The 21,667-nt window shown below is 51.2% G+C and overlaps 1 protein-coding gene across 2 annotated transcripts in view; it reads left to right on the top strand.

Moving 5' to 3' along the window:
• Positions 1-828: 828 nt before the first annotated feature.
• Positions 829-21,667, top strand: part of TCTN3 (tectonic family member 3) — a 139,321-nt gene continuing 118,482 nt past the window's right edge. For both annotated transcript variants that reach the window (XM_030208732.1, XM_030208733.1), the window contains exons 1-2: positions 829-1,318; positions 2,478-2,601. In XM_030208732.1, coding sequence (XP_030064592.1) covers positions 883-1,318; positions 2,478-2,601 — 560 coding nt within the window. In that variant the 5' untranslated portion in view covers positions 829-882. The remainder of the gene's footprint in view (positions 1,319-2,477; positions 2,602-21,667) is intronic.

Raw genomic sequence — 21,667 nt, forward strand, 5'->3', positions numbered from 1 at the left:
ACCTGCTGAGATAGAGAACATACTGAGGAGTTTCTGGCAGCACATGACCACATATAGGGAGGCAAAAGTTTGCTCTCTATCTCCACCTGCTGGTAGATGGACACAACCCACCAGTCTATGGATTGATCAGCTTGATGATATGGAAAAAAGAGATTTAACTCCGAGGACCTGAAGAAAACACGAAGCACTAACGAGCTCCGTGTCTCCTCGCTCAGACGCGGAAAAAGAAGAACTGAGGGGCGTGTCCGCACAGCAAGCGGGAAGATGTGTGCACACATGCACAGTGCGATCGCTCGCGCGACAGAACGCCCTAAAAGAGATTTTGCTTTAAAATCCTCCGGGGCCGACGTGACGTCACCCACTTGTGAGAATATCAGCCTGCTTGTCTTCGGAGAATACAGACTTTATTAGTGCTGTTGAAGCTGTTTTAGTGTTATTAATTTTTTATTCCATGATATATATCTACGTATTTGGGAAGCATTAAAATAAGTTAAAAAGCTGTAAAATAAGGAAAAAAAATCCTTCGTCCTCCACCTTTTAAGGCGCTGGCACTGCCTATTAATTTGGAACAGTGTTTGGCTTTTTACAAATCAACCACGCATAGGTAGTCCGTTTATTTCTAATAATCTTTCAATAGAGTTTGCAATTTTGGGTGAACCAGTGTGGAGGCAAGCTCGCCTACTGGCTTCAGCCCATAAAATGGACTACATAGTCTCGTACCGTCTTCTTCCGTTCTCAATCTAACTTCCTGGAGTCGCTGAGAGAAAAATGTGGAGCGGTGCCTTTTCTGTCACGTGCCGGTGATTTATCCATCGCCTAGCAACACCGACGCAATGCATCTACGGAAAGAAGAACGTAGAAGGTGCAGGAAGTGTCTTCGCTATGTTGCAACGAATTATGTTAACGCTGTTTTGTGGTACAGTAATAGGGACATTTCCAAGGACTCCCGGAGTCAGTGGTACTTTTGGTGTAAGTGAACCACAGTCAGGAACGGTGTCGTTTGAAACTCCAAGAGACAAAGTAGTTCTGTTGATCGAATCAACTACAGAAAACCCAGTAGAGGGGACCCTATTACGCCCCGAGTCAGAGAGTCCTACTTCGCTGGTGACTCCTCCGCGTGATCTTCCGGGCACAGGGAGTCCAGGACCCTCTCCGAGTCTCGCCATCACTCTGCTGGATAAGAATTACATCAACACCAAGGGGACTCACCTGGACCTCACATTACCCGAAGTCATCACTACCTCCACCCCTGGGGCTAGAGAGAGTGCGAGTACTGCAACCCTGGATGGAGGGGACCAGAAAAGCGCTGCCAACAATGGTAAGGGGAGGGAGGACAATGGCAGCGACAATTATGTTATTGTTACAGGCAGCGCAAGCAGGTGCCTTTATATTTGAAAGTACTATACTTACTACCATATTGTGTATTCGTGTCAATGTAAGTGAGGCTATGTATTATATACATTGAGGGGCTATATTTATAAAGCTTGTTCTGAGTATACTGTAAAGGATATTTGTATGTGAAAATGGCTTATAAATTTGTGCGGGGGGGGGGTGGGTGTGGGGATGTAGGTACTCTGTAAGGTTGCACCTAGTTTTTTTATTATCTCTGTGTAGGTGTGCCTGTGGGCGTAGTATAGTTTGGATGGAGTTGTAATGAATGCATTATAAAATACAGCAGTAACCACACAAAGGACATTCATATGTTACCTTCTGATCAAATTTAAATTTGTGCAGTACTGGGTGTCATAGTAGGGACATTCATATGTTACCTTCTGATCAAATTTAAATTTGTGCAGTACTGGGTGTCATAGTAGGAGTCTATTTTATAAAGGCACATAAGCACCTATGTTGTCTATGTAAGACAGATATTAGATACCTTTACTAACATTGCAGATAGGTGCCCTATTATTATGTTACTGCTGCAACTCCTTATCCTTTATATATAGGGGGTAATTATACAACAGGATGCATCCATTTAGGCGCCCCTGTAGTTCAGGGTGAGAGCCTAAATAAATATAGACAGTTGGGTTCCCAAGAGTCTTTACTACTAGAGAACGTTTGGGCACCCAGTATTAGACTACATTTAGGTGTTCTCATTTACACCTGCCATAGACATGGCGTAAGTTAAAGTTTAATAAATAGTAGGGACATCTAAATGTAGCAGGCATGTGGACAACTTGCAGTAAACATTCGCCCTGCTTAAGGCCTGTCCATTTGAATGCTCCTATTACATGCTATACCATTTGAGTGCATATTTGTATAATACCTTGTAGGTGCCTATAAAACGTTTTTGCAGCTAAGTGTATACTTAAGCCCCTAAATCTCAATGTTATGTACATTTAGGTGCACATTTGGCACGTAAGCATGAGTGACTTGATATAGAATTGCTTTTAGAGTGGATAGGTATAATGTATTATTACAGGGGCTAGGGGTTCTTAAAGTTGCTCAGGGTTCACACTTGTTTTCTGTTCATCTAGCTTTGGCCTATTGTACCTGCGACCTTAAGCTGGGCACCTGTGACCTTAATTGCTGCTGTGACTTAGAATGTGGTCTCAGTGACCCTGCTACTGTCTTCTCCTCTTGCCTCCCTGGCAGCACGAAGTGAGTACTTGTGCTCTTCAAGGCAAGTATGACTGATGGAATTCATAACAAGCTGTTACCGTCATGAAACCCAGATAGTATATGTTCAAGCCTCTCATAGATTTGTTACCGTAAAGTCTATGATATCTTGAGAGTATAACCTTGGCACACCAATCACACCTGAAATCTCTATTATTTTTCTGAAGTCTATTTTATTGAATAAATCACAGGCAATTTACTTAGTCAGATGTTCAAAAGCATTGCTCCAGAGCACAGAGACTCCGTAATCTTTAGAGCTGTTTCAATGGTTGGAGGTGGAGATCTGAAGAGAGATAGCTTTATTGCATGTGAGAAATAGTTGAGCAGAAAGAAGTGGTTCAAAGCTGTGTGACTAGGATGTGCGATATCTCATTAGGGAGGAGATATTTTAAAGGGAGGAGATATTTTCAAGGTAATAAAACAAGTTAATTCCAGGGAGTTGGAATCAGGACAAGTGCTGGTCTGAAGCAAGATGGTGAAATGCCTCATGGCCAGAGCGATGGGGGGGGGGAGGGAGGAGGTCAAGAAGGCTCACACAAGCCCGGGGAGGAGGAAGAGGACAAATGGGGACAGAGCTTGCCATCTGGTAGCAAGGGGTGGTCCTAGAGGACAGTCCTCAATTGGAGGGAAAGGTTGTGCCTGGCTGACCTCTCAGGACAGAGATGGCAAGAATGACCAGGAAATGACAGCAGCTAGACAAAGGAGCCAAGATTGGCTGAGAAAGAGAAGAGGTCTAGGCAGAGACACAAACCAATGGTAACAGTTCTTATACAAATAGGCAAGTGTGGGTGCATTTACCTGCGAACTACAATATACACAATGCATTGCTCACATATCTTTGCAGTGAGAACTGCAGCCATGAAAGTCCTTAGACATGAGAGTAACAGTAAGGCATTAGACACATTTTAGGATCCCGTTACAAACTAATGCAAGGCTCTCAGAGGACAGAACAGTATATGTTTTGTGACTTGGGATTAGCAATGCTTTTGAGCAAAATAAGATGCTGGAGTGGTGGACCAACAAAAAAGGGAGTGAGTGGGCTAGGATTGTTCCCTCTTTCAAACCAACTCTCTTGAGTGATATCTGTTTACTTTCCACCTTGCTCTCTGTAGGTACCGTCTTCCTAGATACTTTGTTTTAAGGCAGTACTCTCTGCACCGGATGCTCAGTGTGTAAAGTGTAGACAAGGGAGAAATACACTTCTGCATGCATTTTGAAGTTGTATCAAAGTGAAAATATTCTGGAAAAGGATCCATAATTACCTTGAGACTCTCATAGGCCACAGACTAATTCCCTCGTGGAGAGGGGTGTTATTAAACAAAAGGGGGGCCTATGAGCTATCAGACAAGAACATGGATCTATTACTGGGTAAGGTATACGCAGTGGGAAAAAAATGTATACTGAGGCATTGGTTGCAAGAGGAACCACCCACCATCTGGTTTTGGAGGAATAAATTTCATGAGTTGATGTTATGGGAGGCTAGAGCGGCACGTGGCATCCCAAAGAAAAGAAAAGCCTTTATTTCAATTTGGAACAGATATTTTCACAGTATCTCACATAAAGCGAGAAGCGCAGTGCTCAATAATCTGCCCCTATTATAAGAGGAGCACAGTGCCAAAAGAAGCAAGACCAATATTTTACACTCTGGTAAGAATAGCATGTGCAGAGGTAGAGGTAACTAACCATGATGTTTAGAGAACATTTTAAGCGAGTAGAGGGGGAGGGAGGTTGGGGGGGAGGGGGTATAGGAGTGGGAAGGGTAATGTTCAATGCATAATAGAGGGACATGTGTATTCTCCGAGGACAAGCAGGTTGCTTGTTCTCACTGATGGGTGACGTCCACGGCAGCCCCTCCAATCGGAAACTTCACTAGCAAAGGCCTTTGCTAGTCCTCGCGCGCCCATGCGCGGCCGTCTTCCCGCCCGAACCGGCTCGTGTTCGTCAGTCTTCTTTTGTCCGCGCTCGGTACGGTCGTGTTTTCGCCGTGTCGTGCCCCGGAAAGTCGACCTCGCGCGTCGTTATTACTTCGTGTTAAAAAAAAAAAAAAAAAAAAAACAACAACTCTGTGTGGAAGGAGACTCTTCGGTCTTTTCCTTCCCATATTTCCAGTTTTTCGCCCCGGTAAGTTTTCTTTCGTCGTCGGGGTAGGCCGTTTTTAGGCCTCGGGTCGAAGTTTCCTTCCCCTTGTTTTTGTGGTGCCTTTTCCGCCATTTCGACTTTTGATCTCGCCGGCGTGATTTTTCCGCCCATGACATCGAAGTCTCCCAGCGGCTTCAAGAAGTGCACCCAGTGCGCCCGGGTCATCTCGCTCACTGATAGGCACGCATCGTGTCTTCAGTGCTTAGGGGCTGGGCACCGCCCGCAGGCCTGTAGTCTGTGTTCCCTTTTACAAAAGCGGACTCAGGTAGCGAGATTGGCCCAGTGGAACGTTTTGTTCTCGGGCTCTTCGTCGGCATCGGCACCGGGAGGATCCAGTGCATCGACGTCGTCAGCGCCTGGACCTTCATCTTCACCCCTGACTGCATCGAGTGTATCGAGGCATCGACCCTCTGCATCGGGGCGTCATCGGAGGGCCGCGTCGGTGTCGGTGACATCGAGACCTCCTCTTTTGCTGATGTCGTCGGACGGTGGTGCTTCGTCTGGAGCGCAGGTGAGGGCTGTCCATTCCCCTGCTGGTGGCGGTGAGCCTTCGGGTGGGTCTCCTCCTGCCCTGAGGGCTCCCGCGGTACAGCCCCCCCGAGACCGACCTCCTTCGGCCTCGGCCCCGAGGAAGCGACGGCTGGATTCGACGTCCTTCTCGTCGGTGCCGGGAAGCTCCAGTGACATGCTTCGCTCCAAGAAATCGAAGAAGCATCGTCACCGGTCTCCTTCCCGTGTCGGCACCGAGAGCTCTGGGTCGCCGAGGGAGTCGGCACCCAGTAGGCATCGGCACCGAGAGGACCGCTCACCCTCTGTTCAGGAGGTGTCGATGCGCTCCACTCTGGACAGCCCAGAACAGCCTCCACGCCCGGAACAGGTTTTGACATCGACATCGATGTCTTTCTCCACAGCCGCTCTGCATGAGAGCCTCCGGGCCGTTCTCCCAGAGATCCTGGGGGAGCTGTTGCGCCCTACCCCTCCGGTACCGGGGGTGCTTGCGCCACCGGTACCATCGAGCGAGGCGCCGGCTGGTCCCATGCCCGAGGTGAGGCCTTCCGCATCGGTACTGCGTGCGGCACCGACTGCGGTCGCCTCCCAGGAAGGCTCCCCAACTACGTCAGCGGAGAGAGTCTACCTCTCGACGCTCCCATCGTGGTCGTGGCTCCACGGAGTCGAGTCGGGCACGGTTGCAGACACAGGTCCGTGAACTTGTGTCTGACACCGAGGGTGAGGCCTCGTGGGAAGACGAAGGAGACATCAGATATTTCTCTGACGAGGAGTCTGAGGGTCTTCCTTCCGATCCCACTCCCTCTCCTGAAAGACAGCTTTCTCCTCCCGAGAGTCTGTCTTTCGCTTCCTTTGTCCGGGAGATGTCTACGGCCATCCCCTTCCCGGTGGTTGTGGAGGACGAGCCCAGGGCTGAAATGTTTGAGCTCCTGGACTATCCTTCTCCACCTAAGGAAGCGTCCACAGTACCCATGCATCATGTCCTAAAAAAGACATTGCTGGCGAACTGGACCAAGCCTCTAACTAACCCCCACATTCCCAAGAAGATCGAGTCCCAGTACCGGATCCATGGGGACCCAGAGCTGATGCGCACTCAGTTGCCTCACGACTCTGGAGTTGTGGATTTGGCCCTAAAGAAGGCCAAGAGTTCTAGGGAGCATGCTTCGGCGCCCCTGGGCAAGGACTCTAGAACCTTAGACTCCTTTGGGAGGAAGGCCTACCATTCTTCTATGCTCGTGGCCAAAATTCAGTCTTACCAGCTCTACACGAGCATACACATGCGGAACAATGTGCGGCAGTTGGCGGGCTTGGTGGATGCGCTCCCCCCTGAGCAAGCCAAGCCATTTCAGGAGGTGGTCAGGCAGCTAAAGGCGTGCAGAAAATTCCTGGCCAGAGGGGTGTATGACACCTTTGATGTTGCGTCCAGGGCCGCTGCTCAAGGTGTGGTGATGCGCAGACTCTCATGGCTGCGTGCCTCCGACCTGGAGAATAGAATCCAGCAGCGGATTGCGGACTCGCCTTGCCGTGCGGATAACATTTTTGGAGAAAAAGTCGAGCAGGTGGTAGAGCAGCTCCACCAGCGGGACACCGCATTCGACAAGTTCTCCCGCCGGCAGCCTTCAGCCTCTACCTCTACAGGTAGAAGATTTTTCGGGGGAAGGAAGACTGTTCCCTACTCTTCTGGTAAGCGTAGGTACAATCCTCCTTCTCGACAGCCTGCGGCCCAGGCTAAGCCCCAGCGCGCTCGCTCTTGTCAGCAGCGTGCGCCTCAGCAAGGCCCCTCTGCTCCCCAGCAAAAGCAAGGGACGAGCTTTTGACTGGCTCCAGCAGAGCATAGCCGACATCCAAGTGTCAGTGCCGGGCGACCTGCCAGTCGGAGGGAGGTTGAAAGCTTTTCACCAAAGGTGGCCTCTCATAACCTCCGATCAGTGGGTTCTCCAAATAGTCCGGCAAGGATACACCCTCAATTTGGCCTCAAAACCTCCAAATTGTCCACCGGGAGCTCAGTCTTACAGCTTCCAGCACAAGCGGGTACTTGCAGAGGAACTCTCCGCCCTTCTCAGCGCCAATGCGGTCGAGCCCGTGCCATCCGGGCAAGAAGGGCTGGGATTCTATTCCAGGTACTTCCTTGTGGAAAAGAAAACAGGGGGGATGCGTCCCATCCTAGACCTAAGGGCCCTGAACAAACATCTGGTCAAAGAAAAGTTCAGGATGCTTTCCCTGGGCACCCTTCTTCCCATGATTCAGGAAAACGATTGGCTATGCTCTCTGGACTTGAAGGATGCCTACACGCACATCCTGATACTGCCAGCTCACAGACAGTATCTGCGATTTCAGCTGGGCACACGTCACTTCCAGTACTGTGTGCTACCCTTTGGGCTCGCCTCTGCGCCCAGAGTGTTCACAAAGTGCTTGGCTGTAGTAGCAGCGGCACTTCGCAGGCTGGGGGTGCACGTGTTCCCATATCTCGACGATTGGCTGGTGAAGAACACATCCGAGGCAGGAGCCCTGCAGTCCATGCAGATGACTATTCGTCTCCTGGAGCTACTGGGGTTTGTGATAAATTATCCAAAGTCCCATCTTCTCCCAGTGCAGAAACTCGAATTCATAGGAGCTCTGCTGGATTCTCGGACGACTCGCGCCTATCTCCCAGAGGCGAGAGCCAACAACTTGTTGTCCCTCGTCTCGCGGGTGCGAGCCTCACAGCAGATCACAGCTCGGCAGATGTTGAGATTGCTGGGCCACATGGCCTCCACAGTCCATGTGACTCCCATGGCCCGCCTTCACATGAGATCTGCTCAATGGACCCTAGCTTCCCAGTGGTTTCAGGCTGCTGGGGATCTAGAAGACGTGATCCACCTGTCCACGAGTTTTCTCAAATCCCTGTATTGGTGGACGATTTGGTCCAATTTGACTCTGGGACGTCCTTTCCAAATTCCTCAGCCACAAAAAGTGCTGACCACGGATGCGTCTCTCCTGGGATGGAGAGCTCATGTCGATGGGCTTCACACCCAAGGAAGCTGGTCCCTCCAGGAACGCGATCTGCAGATCAATCTTCTGGAGTTACGAGCGATCTAGAATGCTCTGAAGGCTTTCAGAGATCGGCTGTCCCACCAAATTATCCAAATTCAGACAGACAACCAGGTTGCTATGTATTACGTCAACAAGCAGGGGGGCACCGGATCTCGCCCCCTGTGTCAGGAAGCCGTCAGCATGTGGCTCTGGGCTCGCCGTCACGGCATGGTGCTCCAAGCCACATATCTGGCAGGCGTAAACAACAGTCTGGCCGACAGGTTGAGCAGGATTATGCAACCTCACGAGTGGTCGCTCAATTCCCGTGTAGTGCGGCAGATCTTCCAGGTGTGGGGCACCCCCTTGGTAGATCTCTTCGCATCTCGAGCCAACCACAAAGTCCCTCAGTTCTGTTCCAGACTTCAGGCCCACGGCAGACTGGCATCGGATGCCTTCCTCCTGGACTGGGGGGAGGGTCTGCTGTATGCTTATCCTCCCATACCTCTGGTGGGGAAGACTTTGTTGAAACTCAAGCAAGACCGAGGCACCATGATTCTGATTGCTCCCTTTTGGCCGCGTCAGATCTGGTTCCCTCTTCTTCTGGAGTTGTTCTCCGAAGAACCGTGGAGATTGGAGTGTTTTCCGACCCTCATCACGCAGAACGAAGGGGCACTTCTGCATCCCAGCCTCCGGTCCCTGGCTCTCACGGCCTGGATGTTGAGAGCGTAGACTTTGCCTCTTTGGGTCTGTCGGAGGGTGTCTCCCGCATCTTGCTTGCTTCCAGGAAAGATTCCACTAAGAGGAGTTACTTCTTTCTGTGGAGGAGGTTTGCCGTCTGGTGTGACAGCAAGGCCCTAGATCCTCGCTCTTGTCCTACACAGACCCTGCTTGAATACCTTCTGCACTTGTCTGAGTCTGGTCTCAAGACCAACTCTGTAAGGGTTCACCTTAGTGCAATCAGTGCATACCATTACCGTGTGGAAGGTAAGCCGATCTCAGGACAGCCTTCAGTTGTTCGCTTCATGAGAGGTTTGCTTTTGTCAAAGCCCCCTGTCAAGCCTCCTACAGTGTCATGGGATCTCAATGTCGTTCTCACCCAGCTGATGAAACCTCCTTTTGAGCCACTGAATTCCTGCCATCTGAAGTACTTGACCTGGAAGGTCATTTTCTTGGTGGCAGTTACTTCAGCTCGTAGAGTCAGTGAGCTTCAGGCACTGGTAGCCCAGGCCCCTTACACCAAATTTCATCATAACAGAGTAGTCCTCCGCACTCACCCTAAGTTCTTGCCAAAGGTTGTGTCGGAGTTCCATCTGAACCAGTCAATTGTCTTGCCAACATTCTTTCCCCGTCCTCATTCCTGCCCTGCTGAACGTCAGCTGCACACATTGGACTGCAAGAGAGCATTGGCCTTCTATCTGGAGCAGACACAGCCCAACAGACAGTCCGCCCAATTGTTTGTTTCTTTTGATCCCAACAGGAGGGGAGTGGCTGTGGGGAAATGCACCATATCCAATTGGCTAGCAGATTGCATTTCCTTCACTTACGCCCAGGCTGGGCTGGCTCTTGAGGGTCATGTCACGGCTCATAATGTTAGAGCCATGGCTGCGTCGGTAGCCCACTTGAAGTCAGCCACTATTGAAGAGATTTGCAAAGCTGCGACGTGGTCATCTGTCCACACATTCACATCTCATTACTGTCTGCAGCAGGATACCCGACGTGACAGTTGGTTCGGGCAGTCAGTGCTTCACAACCTGTTCGGGCTTTAGGATCCAACTCCACCCCCCGAGGGCCCTGTTTGTTCTGTTCCAGGCTGCACTCTCAGTTAGTTGGTAAATTTTTTAGGTCAATCTCAGTAATGTCCTCGCCGTTGCGAGGCCCAATTGACTATGGTTGTTGTTTTGAGTGAGCCTGGGGGCTAGGGATACCCCATCGGTGAGAACAAGCAGCCTGCTTGTCCTCGGAGAAAGCGAATGCTACATACCTGTAGAAGGTATTCTCCGAGGACAGCAGGCTGATTGTTCTCACAAACCCGCCCGCCTTCCCTTTGGAGTTGTGTCTTCCCTTGCTTTGTCTTGCTACATATGGGACTGACGAACACGAGCCGGTTCGGGCGGGAAGACGGCCGCGCATGCGCGGTGCGCATGGGCGCAAGGACTAGCAAAGGCCTTTGCTAGTGAAGTTTCCGATTGGAGGGGCTGCCGTGGACGTCACCCATCAGTGAGAACAATCAGCCTGCTGTCCTCGGAGAATACCTTCTACAGGTATGTAGCATTCGCTTTATTAGATAGGAGAACAATCCTTTGAAAGAGCACATTAAGAGGACCCACCAGTAAATATTGTTGGGATAATACACTGAGTAAAACACGAGTTATAAATATTGGAGTTTCATATAAAAGTTTATTGTTAATAGTTATGCAACTGCACAGTAATTATACATGTACACATTATAGATATAGGAGAAGACAAGAAGGAAGGGATAGGGGAGAAAAGTTTGGAAAACATTGATGATGGACATTTCAGGTTTAGTAATATGTACTAGACTTCGCTGTTATACAATTTATATTGACTGAGATGGACTTGTATACCATGTGACCATCAATAAAAAATTGTTGAAACATAAGGCTCTGAGCATCAGATTGCTGAGCCAGATATTTTCACTGAACACATTCTGGTATGCCTACGGAGGTTGCCAATCCCTGTTAGTCTATCCTGTGAAAGGATCCTCCTTAAAAGGCTTGAAAGGAAAAATCACAGACCAAGGAAAGGACAGATATTTGCTCTTTGCATGGAAGATAGAACATGTTAGTCTCATCAGCTACTTAGTATTCAGTTAAAGGTCCTTCTTTCCTACTTAAAACTCAGGGGCCACCACAACTTTTATGAGCAAAAGCAAGGATAATGTATGAACCACTCTGTCTCATGATGTCATGAGCTAGGAGGAGTCTGGCTGATGTTAATGGTATACATTCATGCAGTTACTTATGGGTATATAATCAGACTGACTACAGTCTGATTATATACCCAGGTCTTTGTGGCTGCTTTTTTTGTAATTGCAAATGGACATATTTCAGTATTTGGATATTGTATTTTGTTATTAATTTGTGTGTTATCTTATTGTACAATTGTGAATGTTTTTGTTATGGAAACCACTTAGTCTTAAGTGGTATATACATTTTAAAAATAAATACATACATTTGTCAGATTCCATGTATACTTTCTCCCTGCAGGGTTTGTACTGATAATCAAAGCAGTATTATAAACATGGTTTTGCTTTGGTTATTGCTATGAGCACAAAGTAGTTGTGGTATCTGTGTGTGCTGTTTGTGTGGGTAAAATATTAGAGGAAAATTATGTGCCTGGATTTGAAAATGCAGTCCACCTGCGTTATTTTTCTTCTCTGAGCTAACCACACTCAGAAACTCTAACAGTATGGCTAAAAATAGAACATTAGAATATGAGTTCCTACTGGGTGAGACCAAGGGTCTGTCTAGCTTGCTTCTATCAGTGGCCAGTCCAGGTTATAAGTACCTGGCAGAGTCCCAAACAGTGGCAAGATATGTAAGTATGTAAGGACATAAGGGTTGCCATACTGAGACAGACCGAAGGTCTATCAAGCCAGTATCCTGTTTCCAACAGTGGCTAATCCAGGTCACAAGTACCTGGCAAGATCCCAAAACAGTAAACAGATTTTATGCTAGAAATAAGCAGTGGATTTTCCCAAGTCAATTTTAATAATGGCTTATGGATGTTCTTTTAGGAAGCTAGCCAAACCTTTTTAAAAGCCCACAAAACTAACTGCTTTTACCACATTCTCTGGCATCGAATTCCAGAGTTTAATTAAAATTCCATATCATCATGCTGATCAATCCATAGACTGGTGGGTTGTGTCCATCTACCAGCAGGTGGAGATAGAGAGCAATCCTTTTGCCTCCCTATATGTGGTCATGTGCTGCCGGAAACTCCTCAGTATGTTCTCTATCTCAGCAGGTGGTGGTCACACACAGCAGCAGCTCTGGCTAGGTCTCCAAGCCTAATCTTTAGGTTTTGTTGAGTACCTGGGGTTGAGGGCTCTTCTTGAGCAAGTGCAAACCTGGTGGGTCCAGGTCCCTCCTTTTCTCCCCCCTCCCGCTGGCTCCGTTAAAAAAAAATAATTTTTTGGACGTCCTTAAGGGCGTTTATTTTGACGTTTATTTCAACGTTTATTGCAGCTACTCACTGGGACACCAGGTCGTTACAGCTCGGAGCGAGAAGCAGTTAATTTTTACCTTTTTATAGCGGGCAGGGGGTTCCCCGATTGATCTCCACGTGGCCTATGGCGTCGGAGGGCGAGGGCGCGAAGAATCGCTCCCCGGACCGCGTGTGCGCTTATAGCGGGGATGCAGGGGTTTTAAAGTCTGATTCGCCCTTGTTGGGTGTCAGTTTGGAGGCCGGTCAGTGTCCCGGGTCTTCCTCCGGCGTGGCGGTTTTTCCCGCCATAAACGCCCATCCCCCGCTGCTCGCCTCCGCCATCTTGGCCGGCCACTCTGCTCGGACGGCTTCTTCTTGGGCCGCCCTTGAGCTGGGAGACGTTCATGCCATGGCCGCCCTTGATTTGGGCGACGGCAAAAAAGCGGCTAAAGTTAAGCGCCGTTCTTCCCGCGCGGCTCCTTCGCGGAGTGTCGCGCCGGACGCCATCTTGGATGCGCAGCATGTTGCTCCCTCGCTCTTGCGAGCGCCGGTTGAGGGTGCGTCTAGGGCTGTGGCCCAGGCTGCTGAAATACACAGTCTGGGGGGTTTCTCCCCCGAGTTTATTTTGCTGCTGCATCAGGCCTTCCTTATGCAAAACGCTGCCCCTTCTCCCTTGTCCGATAACGGGGTTGAGGCCCCTGGAAGTAAACGCCCTCGGGTGGATTCCCAGGCCTTAGAGGACGCTGTTTCCTCTGATGTAGATGAGGGCAGCGTATCTGAGTTCTCCCAACGGTCCTTTGGGGATTCCTTGGAGGAGACGGATTCCCGCTCGGATGGAGCGGATGACCCCTCTTCAGCGCGGATCTTTCGCTCAGAGGATTTGCCCAACCTGTTACTGCAGGCCATGAGCATTTTGAAGATTTCCTCGCCAGAGGACGTCTCTCCCTCAGCCCCTGTTGGCTCTGCCATTATGCTGGGGACGAAGCGCCCGCCTAGAACCTTCCACATGCATGATGCCATGCACACCTTAATTTCGGCTCAATGGGATGTCCCGGAAGCGAGCCTCAAAGTGGCTAGGGCTATGTCCCGCCTCTATCTTTTGCCTGAAAGTGAACGTGAGGCCTTTATTTGGCCTACCATGGATTCTTTAATCACTGCGGTGACTAAGAAAACGGTGTTGCCGGTGGAAGGTGGCACGGCCCTAAAGGATGCCCAAGACAGAAGATTGGAAGCGGCTTTAAGGTCGTCCTTCGAGGCGGCTGCCTTAAGTTTGCAGGCCTCAGTTTGCGGCTCCTATGTGGCCAGGGCATGCCTGACGATTGTGCAGCGGGCTTCCCCCTCGGATCCTTCCTTGAGGGCTGACTGGCCGGCCCTGGAATCGGGCTTGGCTTATTTGGCAGACTTACTGTATGATGTCTTGGGAGCCTCGGCTAAAGGTATGGCTCAGACAGTCTCTGCGCGGCGCTGGCTTTGGCTGAAACATTGGTCTGCGGACCACGCTTCTAAGTCCCGCCTGGCTAAGTTGCCTTTTAAAGGCAAGCTGCTCTTTGGGGTCGAGCTGGACAAAATCGTGACCGATCTCGGCACGTCTAAGGGCAAGAGGTTACCAGAGGTCAGGGCTCGGGCCAGTGCTCGCCCCGGTATCTCCAGAGGACGGTTTCAGGAAGCCTGTCTGTACCGCCCGGGCAAGTCGGGCTCCTCTGCCCCCTCTTCCTTCAAAAGGAACTTCTCCCCCAAGCAGCATTCCTTTCGCCGAGACCGCCGTCCCGGAGGTACGCCCTCCGGTCCTCCCCCAGGGTCTCGTACCCAATGACGGGGTCTTGGTCCATGGCCCAGTGCAGATTGGAGGACGCCTGTCCTCGTTTCTGGGCGAGTGGACCAGAGTAACTTCAGACGCTTGGGTGCTAGAAGTCATCAGAGACGGCTACAAGCTAGAGTTCTGCCGACCCTTAAAAGACGGGTTTGTACTCTCTCCCTGCAAGTCTCCGGTCAAAGCTGTGGCAGTGCAGCAGACCTTGAACAATCTGATCCGCCTGGGTGCGGTCGTTCCGGTGCCAAAAAATCAGCTTGGCAAGGGACGTTACTCCATTTACTTTGTGGTACCAAAGAAAGGAGGTTCTGTACGGCCTATCCTCGACCTCAAAGGGGTCAATCGGGCCTTGAAAGTTCGGCACTTTCGCATGGAGACTCTCCGCTCTGTTATAGCGGCAGTGAAGGCAGGAGAGTTCCTGGCATCCTTGGACATCAAGGAAGCGTACTTGCATATTCCCATCTGGCCTCCTCATCAACGCTTTCTGCGTTTTGCAGTCCTGGGCCGACACTTTCAGTTCAGAGCCCTCCCGTTCGGGTTGGCTACTGCTCCGCGGACCTTCTCCAAAGTAATGGTGGTCATCGCGGCCTTCCTGCGAAAGGAAGGAGTACAAGTCCATCCTTATCTGGACGACTGGTTGATCCGAGCCCCCTCTTATGCAGAGTGCGGCAAAGCTGTGGACCGGGTGATTGCTCTTTTGAGCTCCCTGGGGTGGATCATCAACTGGGAGAAAAGCCAGCTGCGCCCAACTCAGTCCCTGGAGTATCTGGGAGTTCGATTCGACACCCAAGTGGGCAGAGTGTTCCTGCCGGACAATCGGATTGTCAAACTTCAGGCTCAGGTGGACCAGTTCTTAGTAGCCTCTCCCCTCCGGGCTTGGGACTATGTGCAGCTGTTGGGCTCTATGACGGCCACGATGGATGTAGTGCCCTGGGCCAGGGCTCATATGAGACCACTTCAACACTCTCTGCTGCAGCGCTGGACTCCGGTGTCGGAGGATTATGCTGTGCGCCTTCCCTTGGATCCAGCAGTGCGCAAGGCGCTGAGCTGGTGGCTGAAGACAGACAAGTTGTCTGCAGGGATGTCTCTTGTAACCCCGGAGTGGATTGTAGTCACGACGGACGTCTCTTTGACGGGCTGGGGAGCCCACTGTTTGGGAAGGACAGCGCAGGGGCTCTGGTCTCCTGCAGAGGCAAAGTGGTCTATCAACCTCCTGGAACTCAGAGCCATTCGGTTGGCGTTATTGCAGTTCCTCCCGATACTGGCGTCGAAGCCAGTAAGGGTCCTGTCGGACAATGCCACGGCTGTGGCCTATGTCAACCGCCAAGGAGGTACCAAGAGCGCCCCTCTAGCCAAGGAGGCCATGAATTTATGCCGGTGGGCGGAAGCGAGCCTGGAGCAGCTGTCAGCGGCCCACATTGCCGGAGTCATGAATGTCAAGGCGGACTTTCTCAGTCGCCATACCTTGGATCCCGGAGAGTGGCAGTTATCGGCTCAGGCGTTCTTGGACATCACGAAGCGCTGGGGCCAGCCCAGCCTAGACCTGATGGCGTCATCGGCCAATTGCCAAGTGCCGCGCTTTTTCAGCAGAGGACGGGACCCTCGATCCCTGGGAGTAGATGCTCTTCTCCAACAGTGGCCGACACAGGAGCTTCTCTATGTGTTCCCGCCCTGGCCCATGTTGGGCAGGGTGCTAGACCGGGTGGCAAAGCATCCGGGCCGGATAATCCTGGTGGGTCCGGACTGGCCCAGACGTCCCTGGTATGCGGACTTGATCAGGCTCTCAGTGGACCACCCTCTGCGACTGCCAGTGGAGCAGGGCCTGTTGCATCAGGGTCCCGTGGTGATGGAGGATCCCTCCCCCTTTGGTCTTACGGCCTGGCTATTGAGCGGCAGCGTCTGAGGAAGAGGGGCTTCTCAGACAAGGTCATCGCCACTAGGCTGAGAGCGAGGAAGCGCTCTACTTCTACTGCTTACGCCAGGGTTTGGTGTACCTTTGCAGCGTGGTGTGAAGCAGGCTCTCTTTCTCCCTTCACTGCTCCAATTTCTTCAGTGTTGGCATTCCTGCAAGAAGGTCTGGAGAAAGGCCTGTCGCTCATTTCCCTTAAAGTCCAGGTAGCGGCTCTGGCTTGCTTCAGGGGCCGCCTGAAGGGTGCTTCCCTGGCTTCGCAGCCAGATGTGGTGCGTTTTCTTAAGGGAGTTAATCACCTGCGTCCTCCTCTGCACTCAGTGGTGCCTGCGTGGAATCTCAACCTGGTGCTAAGAGCATTGCAGAAGCCGCCTTTTGAACCCTTGTCGAGGGCATCTCTGAAAGACCTGACGTTGAAAGCAGTCTTTTTGGTGGCTATCACTTCAGCCAGAAGAGTTTCCGAGCTCCAGGCACTCTCATGTCGAGAGCCTTTTCTGCAGTTCACTGAGGCAGGAGTGACTATTCGCACAGTGCCTTCCTTCCTACCCAAGATTGTTTCTCGCTTCCATGTGAATCAGCAGCTCTGTCTCCCTTCCTTTCGTAGGGAGGACTACCCAGAGGAATACTCTGCTCTCAAATATCTGGATGTGAGACGAGTCGTCATCAGATACTTGGAAGTGACCAATGATTTCCGGAAGTCGGATCATCTGTTTGTCCTCTTTGCAGGTCCTCGTAAGGGTCTGCAGGCTGCTAAGCCTACAGTGGCAAGATGGGTCAAGGAAGCCATTGCGGCGGCTTATGTAGCCGCAGGGAAGGTGCCGCCTATCCAGCTGAAGGCTCACTCCACTAGAGCTCAGGCGGCCTCGATGGCAGAGGCCGGGTCCGTCTCCTTGGAAGAGATATGCAAGGCGGCAACTTGGGCATCGGCCCATACCTTCTCAAAGCATTACCGCTTGACTGTGGCTGCTCGGGCGGAGGCCCGGTTTGGAGCTTCAGTGTTGCGGTCAGGGATTTCAATGTCCCGCCCTGGGTGAGTACTGCTTCGGTACATCCAACCAGTCTATGGATTGATCAGCATGATGATATGGAAGTTAAAATTATGTATCATACCTGATAATTTTCTTTCCATTAATCATAGCTGATCAATCCATAGCCCCTCCCAGATATCTGTATTGTTTATATTCTGGTTGCATTTCAGGTTCAAGTTTAGTCTTCAGTTCCTGTTCAGGAGGACTTCGTGTTCAAGTTTTTCAATGGATTCTTCAAGAGTTGAGACGAATTTGTGTTACAGTGAGCTGCTGCATTCCTCTCCCCTCCGTTTTCCGGGGCTGGATTGAGACTTAAATTCTGCCGGCGCTCCCTCCCGCTTCGTGCGACTGTAGGGCAGCTTTGTACCCCTCCCGCTTTGGCGGTGTTAGGGTCAGTCAGCTCCTCCCGCGGTTGCGGTTGCAGGATAAGCCAGATCCCCCCCCCCCGCATCGGCGGGTGTGGTGTCCCTCCCCCGCTCCGCGGGGATGAGCTGGCCGGATTCCCCTCCCCCACTTGTGTGGGGATGAGCTGGGTTAATTCCCCTCCCCCGTTTCGGCGGTGGTGAGCTGGGCAGAGTGTCCCTTTGTGGGTGTAATTCTCTAAGTTCTGAGTCCTGCGGATGGAGCTTGGATATCGACATACTGAGGAGTTTCCGGCAGCACATGACCACATATAGGGAGGCAAAAGGATTGCTCTCTATCTCCACCTGCTGGTAGATGGACACAACCCACCAGTCTATGGATTGATCAGCTATGATTAATGGAAAGAAAATTATCAGGTATGATACATAATTTTACCTTTGAGTGAAGAAACATGTTCTCCGATTCATGCTACTTAATTCCAAGGATAAGTAGTGGCTTTCCCCAGGTCTACTTTATGTGTCAACATTTCTATTGATGATTCCACCTGGTAACACATCCATTAGAGTACATACATAACAAGTTGTAAAGCTGTCGTTCTTATGTACATTAATCTTAAGATGCTATCATCAGTTTTTGTTTTTATAACAGTACCCTCTCTTATCCCCCTCCCCCCTTACTACCTTCACTTTTGCCATGCACACTGAAAGAAACAATAGTCAGCATGTTACATTAATCTCAAACCGTAATTTCCAATAGTAACACCTTACGTTATTCCGTGATTGAACCCCTTGTTACTATTATTCCCCCCTTCCCTCCCAGTCATCCCCTCCCCCCCTGTCTTTTTAAATACTCCATGCTCATTCGTAATCCTTTCATGGTCTAGTCATAGCCATCCTCTTCATTTTCCTATATTTAATGTGTTGGTAAAGGTACACTGCCTTACTGGTGCTTCTTAAAGCTCTATGTACCATTATCCTCTCTGTCTATTGTATTCCCTGTCCAGACTCACCCCCCCCCCCCCCCCCCCAAAGATACCCTGAGACTCCCTCTCCCTCATGACTCTTCCTTTTCCTTCTTATTGTGTAGAAAATTAATTTAACACTGCACTTCTCGCTTTGTGGGAAATACTTTCCAAATATCTATTCCAAATAGAAACAAACCGCTTTCTTTTCTTTGGAGAATCCTGAGCTTCCTTGTCATCAAGCAGATGAAGCCATTACGTATGGGCTATGTCCATCAACCAGCAGGGGAGATAGAGAGCACTCAAACTTTCACAGTGCCCTCTTGGCCAGCTAGCTCCACTGCCTCTTCAGTATTCTCTGTCTCCCTTAGCAGGGTGGCTGCAGCTTGTTCGAGCTCCAGAAAAATCTGCTGGGAGGTGGTTGCCAGTTGTTAACCGGGGTGTTGGAGGCTATAGCAGCTTCACTTTAAAGGCACATAGGTTAGCCCTTTCCCTGCCTTACCCATACCTCTGTGGATGTGGACATATTGCCTTGCTTTCCCTGTCCTTACCCACCAACAGTGGATGCAGGCATATAGGTTCGCCCTTTCCCTGCCTTTCCCACTCAACTGAGCCTCCGGAGTCTTCAATACCTCTGCTTTCCTCACAGCTAAAAAAAAAAAAAAAGTCGCGTCGCGTTTTTAAACGCAGAGACGCTGGAACAGAGGTTTTTGACCTGATTTTCAGCAGGATCGTAGTTGTACACTAGATCCTTTGAGGTAAGAGTGTTTTCCAACTCCTCCGGGGTGGGCCCGCGATCGGGGCGATTTTGGCGCGAAACTGCCATTTTGGATTTTACCGCCGTTTTTTCGGCGATGGCTGCGGACAATGTAAAGCGCTGTTTCACTTGTGGCAAGCGCAAATCAGCAGCAGGGCTCTGTAAATCGTGCTGTATTGGCGTAGGAGCCGGCCCGAGCATGGCGAGCGATGTTTCTTCCCGCTCTGAGCTGGCAGCGGGCGCCATTTTGCTTACACCGCATGGCGCGGCCTCCGTGGACACGGAGAGACCTGAGCCGGGTGGGGCACCTCGAGATGAGGTTATTTCAGGAGTGGCTAGCACCGGACAGGATTTGGGTGCCCAGGGTGAGATTTTCTCCCCGGATTTTGTGCTTTTGCTACATAAAGCATACATGATGAAAAGAGCCCTTCCTCAAGGGTCGCCTGAGGCTCCTCTGATTGCCCCCCCCCCCCCCCCCCGATGGATTCTGGCCTGGGACTGCCCAGTGAGGCTTTTTTCCCGGATGCTTGGCCTAAAGATAAGCGCAGAAAGGTTAATTCCCCTTCAGATTGTGGTGCACCTTTTTCCCCCCCCGTGGTCGGGGTGTGAGGATTCGGAGAACTCTGACAGACGTTCTTGGTCTGAGGAACCAGAGTCAGGTGCGGATTTACCACAGGATCTGGATGATCCCTCCGCGGTGAGGATTTTCCACCGTGATGAGCTGCCAGCGCTTATTTCAGATACCCTGCAGGCCCTCTCGATTGAAGATCCTGACAGTGGCATGGCCTCCTCGGGTAATCCCAGGATGGCTAGTACCAAGAAAGCTGCTCGGGCCTTCCCTTTGCATGACTCCATCCTAGAGCTTGTTTCGGCTCAGTGGGCTGACCCTGAGGGACCTTTGAGAGTTTCCAGGGCTATGGAGCAGTTATACCCTCTGCGTGAGGGACATATGGCTCGTTTTCAAATGCCTACAGTGGATGCCCTAGTCACTGCGGTGACAAAGAGATCTACCCTCCCTGTTGAAGGAGGTGTTGCCCTGAAGGATGTTCAAGACTGTAGGCTGGAAACAGCGTTGAAACGGTCCTTTGAAATTGCAGGTCTCACTGTTCGGGCGTCTGCATGCAGCTGTTATGCTGTGAGAGCCTGCCTAGCTTGGCTGCAACAGGCAGTGGCTCAGCCCGGAGATGGAGCGGAGCCCTTCTTGGATGTGGCTCCGCGGATGGAGGTGGCCTTGTCCTTTCTGGCTGATGCCCTTTATGACCTTGTCAGAGCTTCGGCTAAACAAATGGCAGTAGCAGTGGCGGCTCGCCGTCATCTGTGGCTACGACACTGGGCAGCGGACATGGCCTCTAAGCAAAGGTTGGTGAAGTTGCCTTTTCAAGGACTTCTCCTATTTGGTGAGGAGTTAGAGAAAATTGTGAAAGGCCTGGGTGATCCAAAACCCCAGCGCTTGCCCGAAGATAGGCAGAGGCCTTCCTCAAAGGGCCAGGCGGTCCACTCCTCGTACAGACCTCGCTTCCGTGAAGCTAGAAGGTACCGCCCGGGGCGTTCTGCTGGGTTCACTTCACGTGCCCGTGGTCAGCAGAGGAACTCCTTTCGCTCGGACAAGCGTTCCGCAGCCGGTGGCTCAAGACCAGGAGTTCAGGGGCGACCCTCTCAATGATGGTGCGCTGGCCCTCTCCTCGATGCCTGTCATCGGAGGACGGCTTTCCCTCTTTGTCGAGGAGTGGGCCAAGATTTCCTCAGATCAGTGGGTTCTGGACCTGATCAGAGATGGATACAGAATAGAATTCAACGCCCCAGTAAGAGACGTGTTTGTGGAGTCCCGATGCGGTTCTGCCGTCAAACGGGCGTCGGTGGAGGAGACTTTACAAGGTCTGATTCAGTTAGGGGCAGTGACCCCGGTGCCTCCCGCCGAGCAAGGCTGCGGCCGATACTCCATCTACTCTGTGGTGCCGCGAAAAGGTGGGTCCTTTCGCCCTATTCTGGACTTAAAAGAAGTGAACAAGTCCCTGAGAGTGCGGCATTTCCACATGGAATCCCTGCGCTCCGTCATTGCGGCGGTTCAGCCAGGAGAGTTTCTCACGTCTCTAGACCTGAAAGAAGCTTACTTGCACATACCGATTTGGCCCCCGCACCAGACGTTTCTGAGGTTTGCGGTGTTGGGAAAACATTTCCAGTTCAGGGCCTTGCCTTTTGGCCTCGCCACAGCTCCCCGAACCTTTTCGAAGATAATGGTGGTAGTAGCTGCTTTTCTCAGGCGAGAAGGTATCAGGGTTCACCCGTACCTAGACGACTGGCTCATCAGAGCAGACTCTGCAACAGAGAGCTTACAAGCTACAGCCAGAGTGGTCTCAGTACTGCAATCTCTAGGCTGGGTCGTCAATATGGCCAA

The sequence above is a fragment of the Microcaecilia unicolor genome, chromosome 7 (genome assembly GCF_901765095.1).
Source record: "Microcaecilia unicolor chromosome 7, aMicUni1.1, whole genome shotgun sequence".
In the NCBI taxonomy this organism is placed as follows: Eukaryota; Metazoa; Chordata; class Amphibia; order Gymnophiona; family Siphonopidae; genus Microcaecilia; species Microcaecilia unicolor.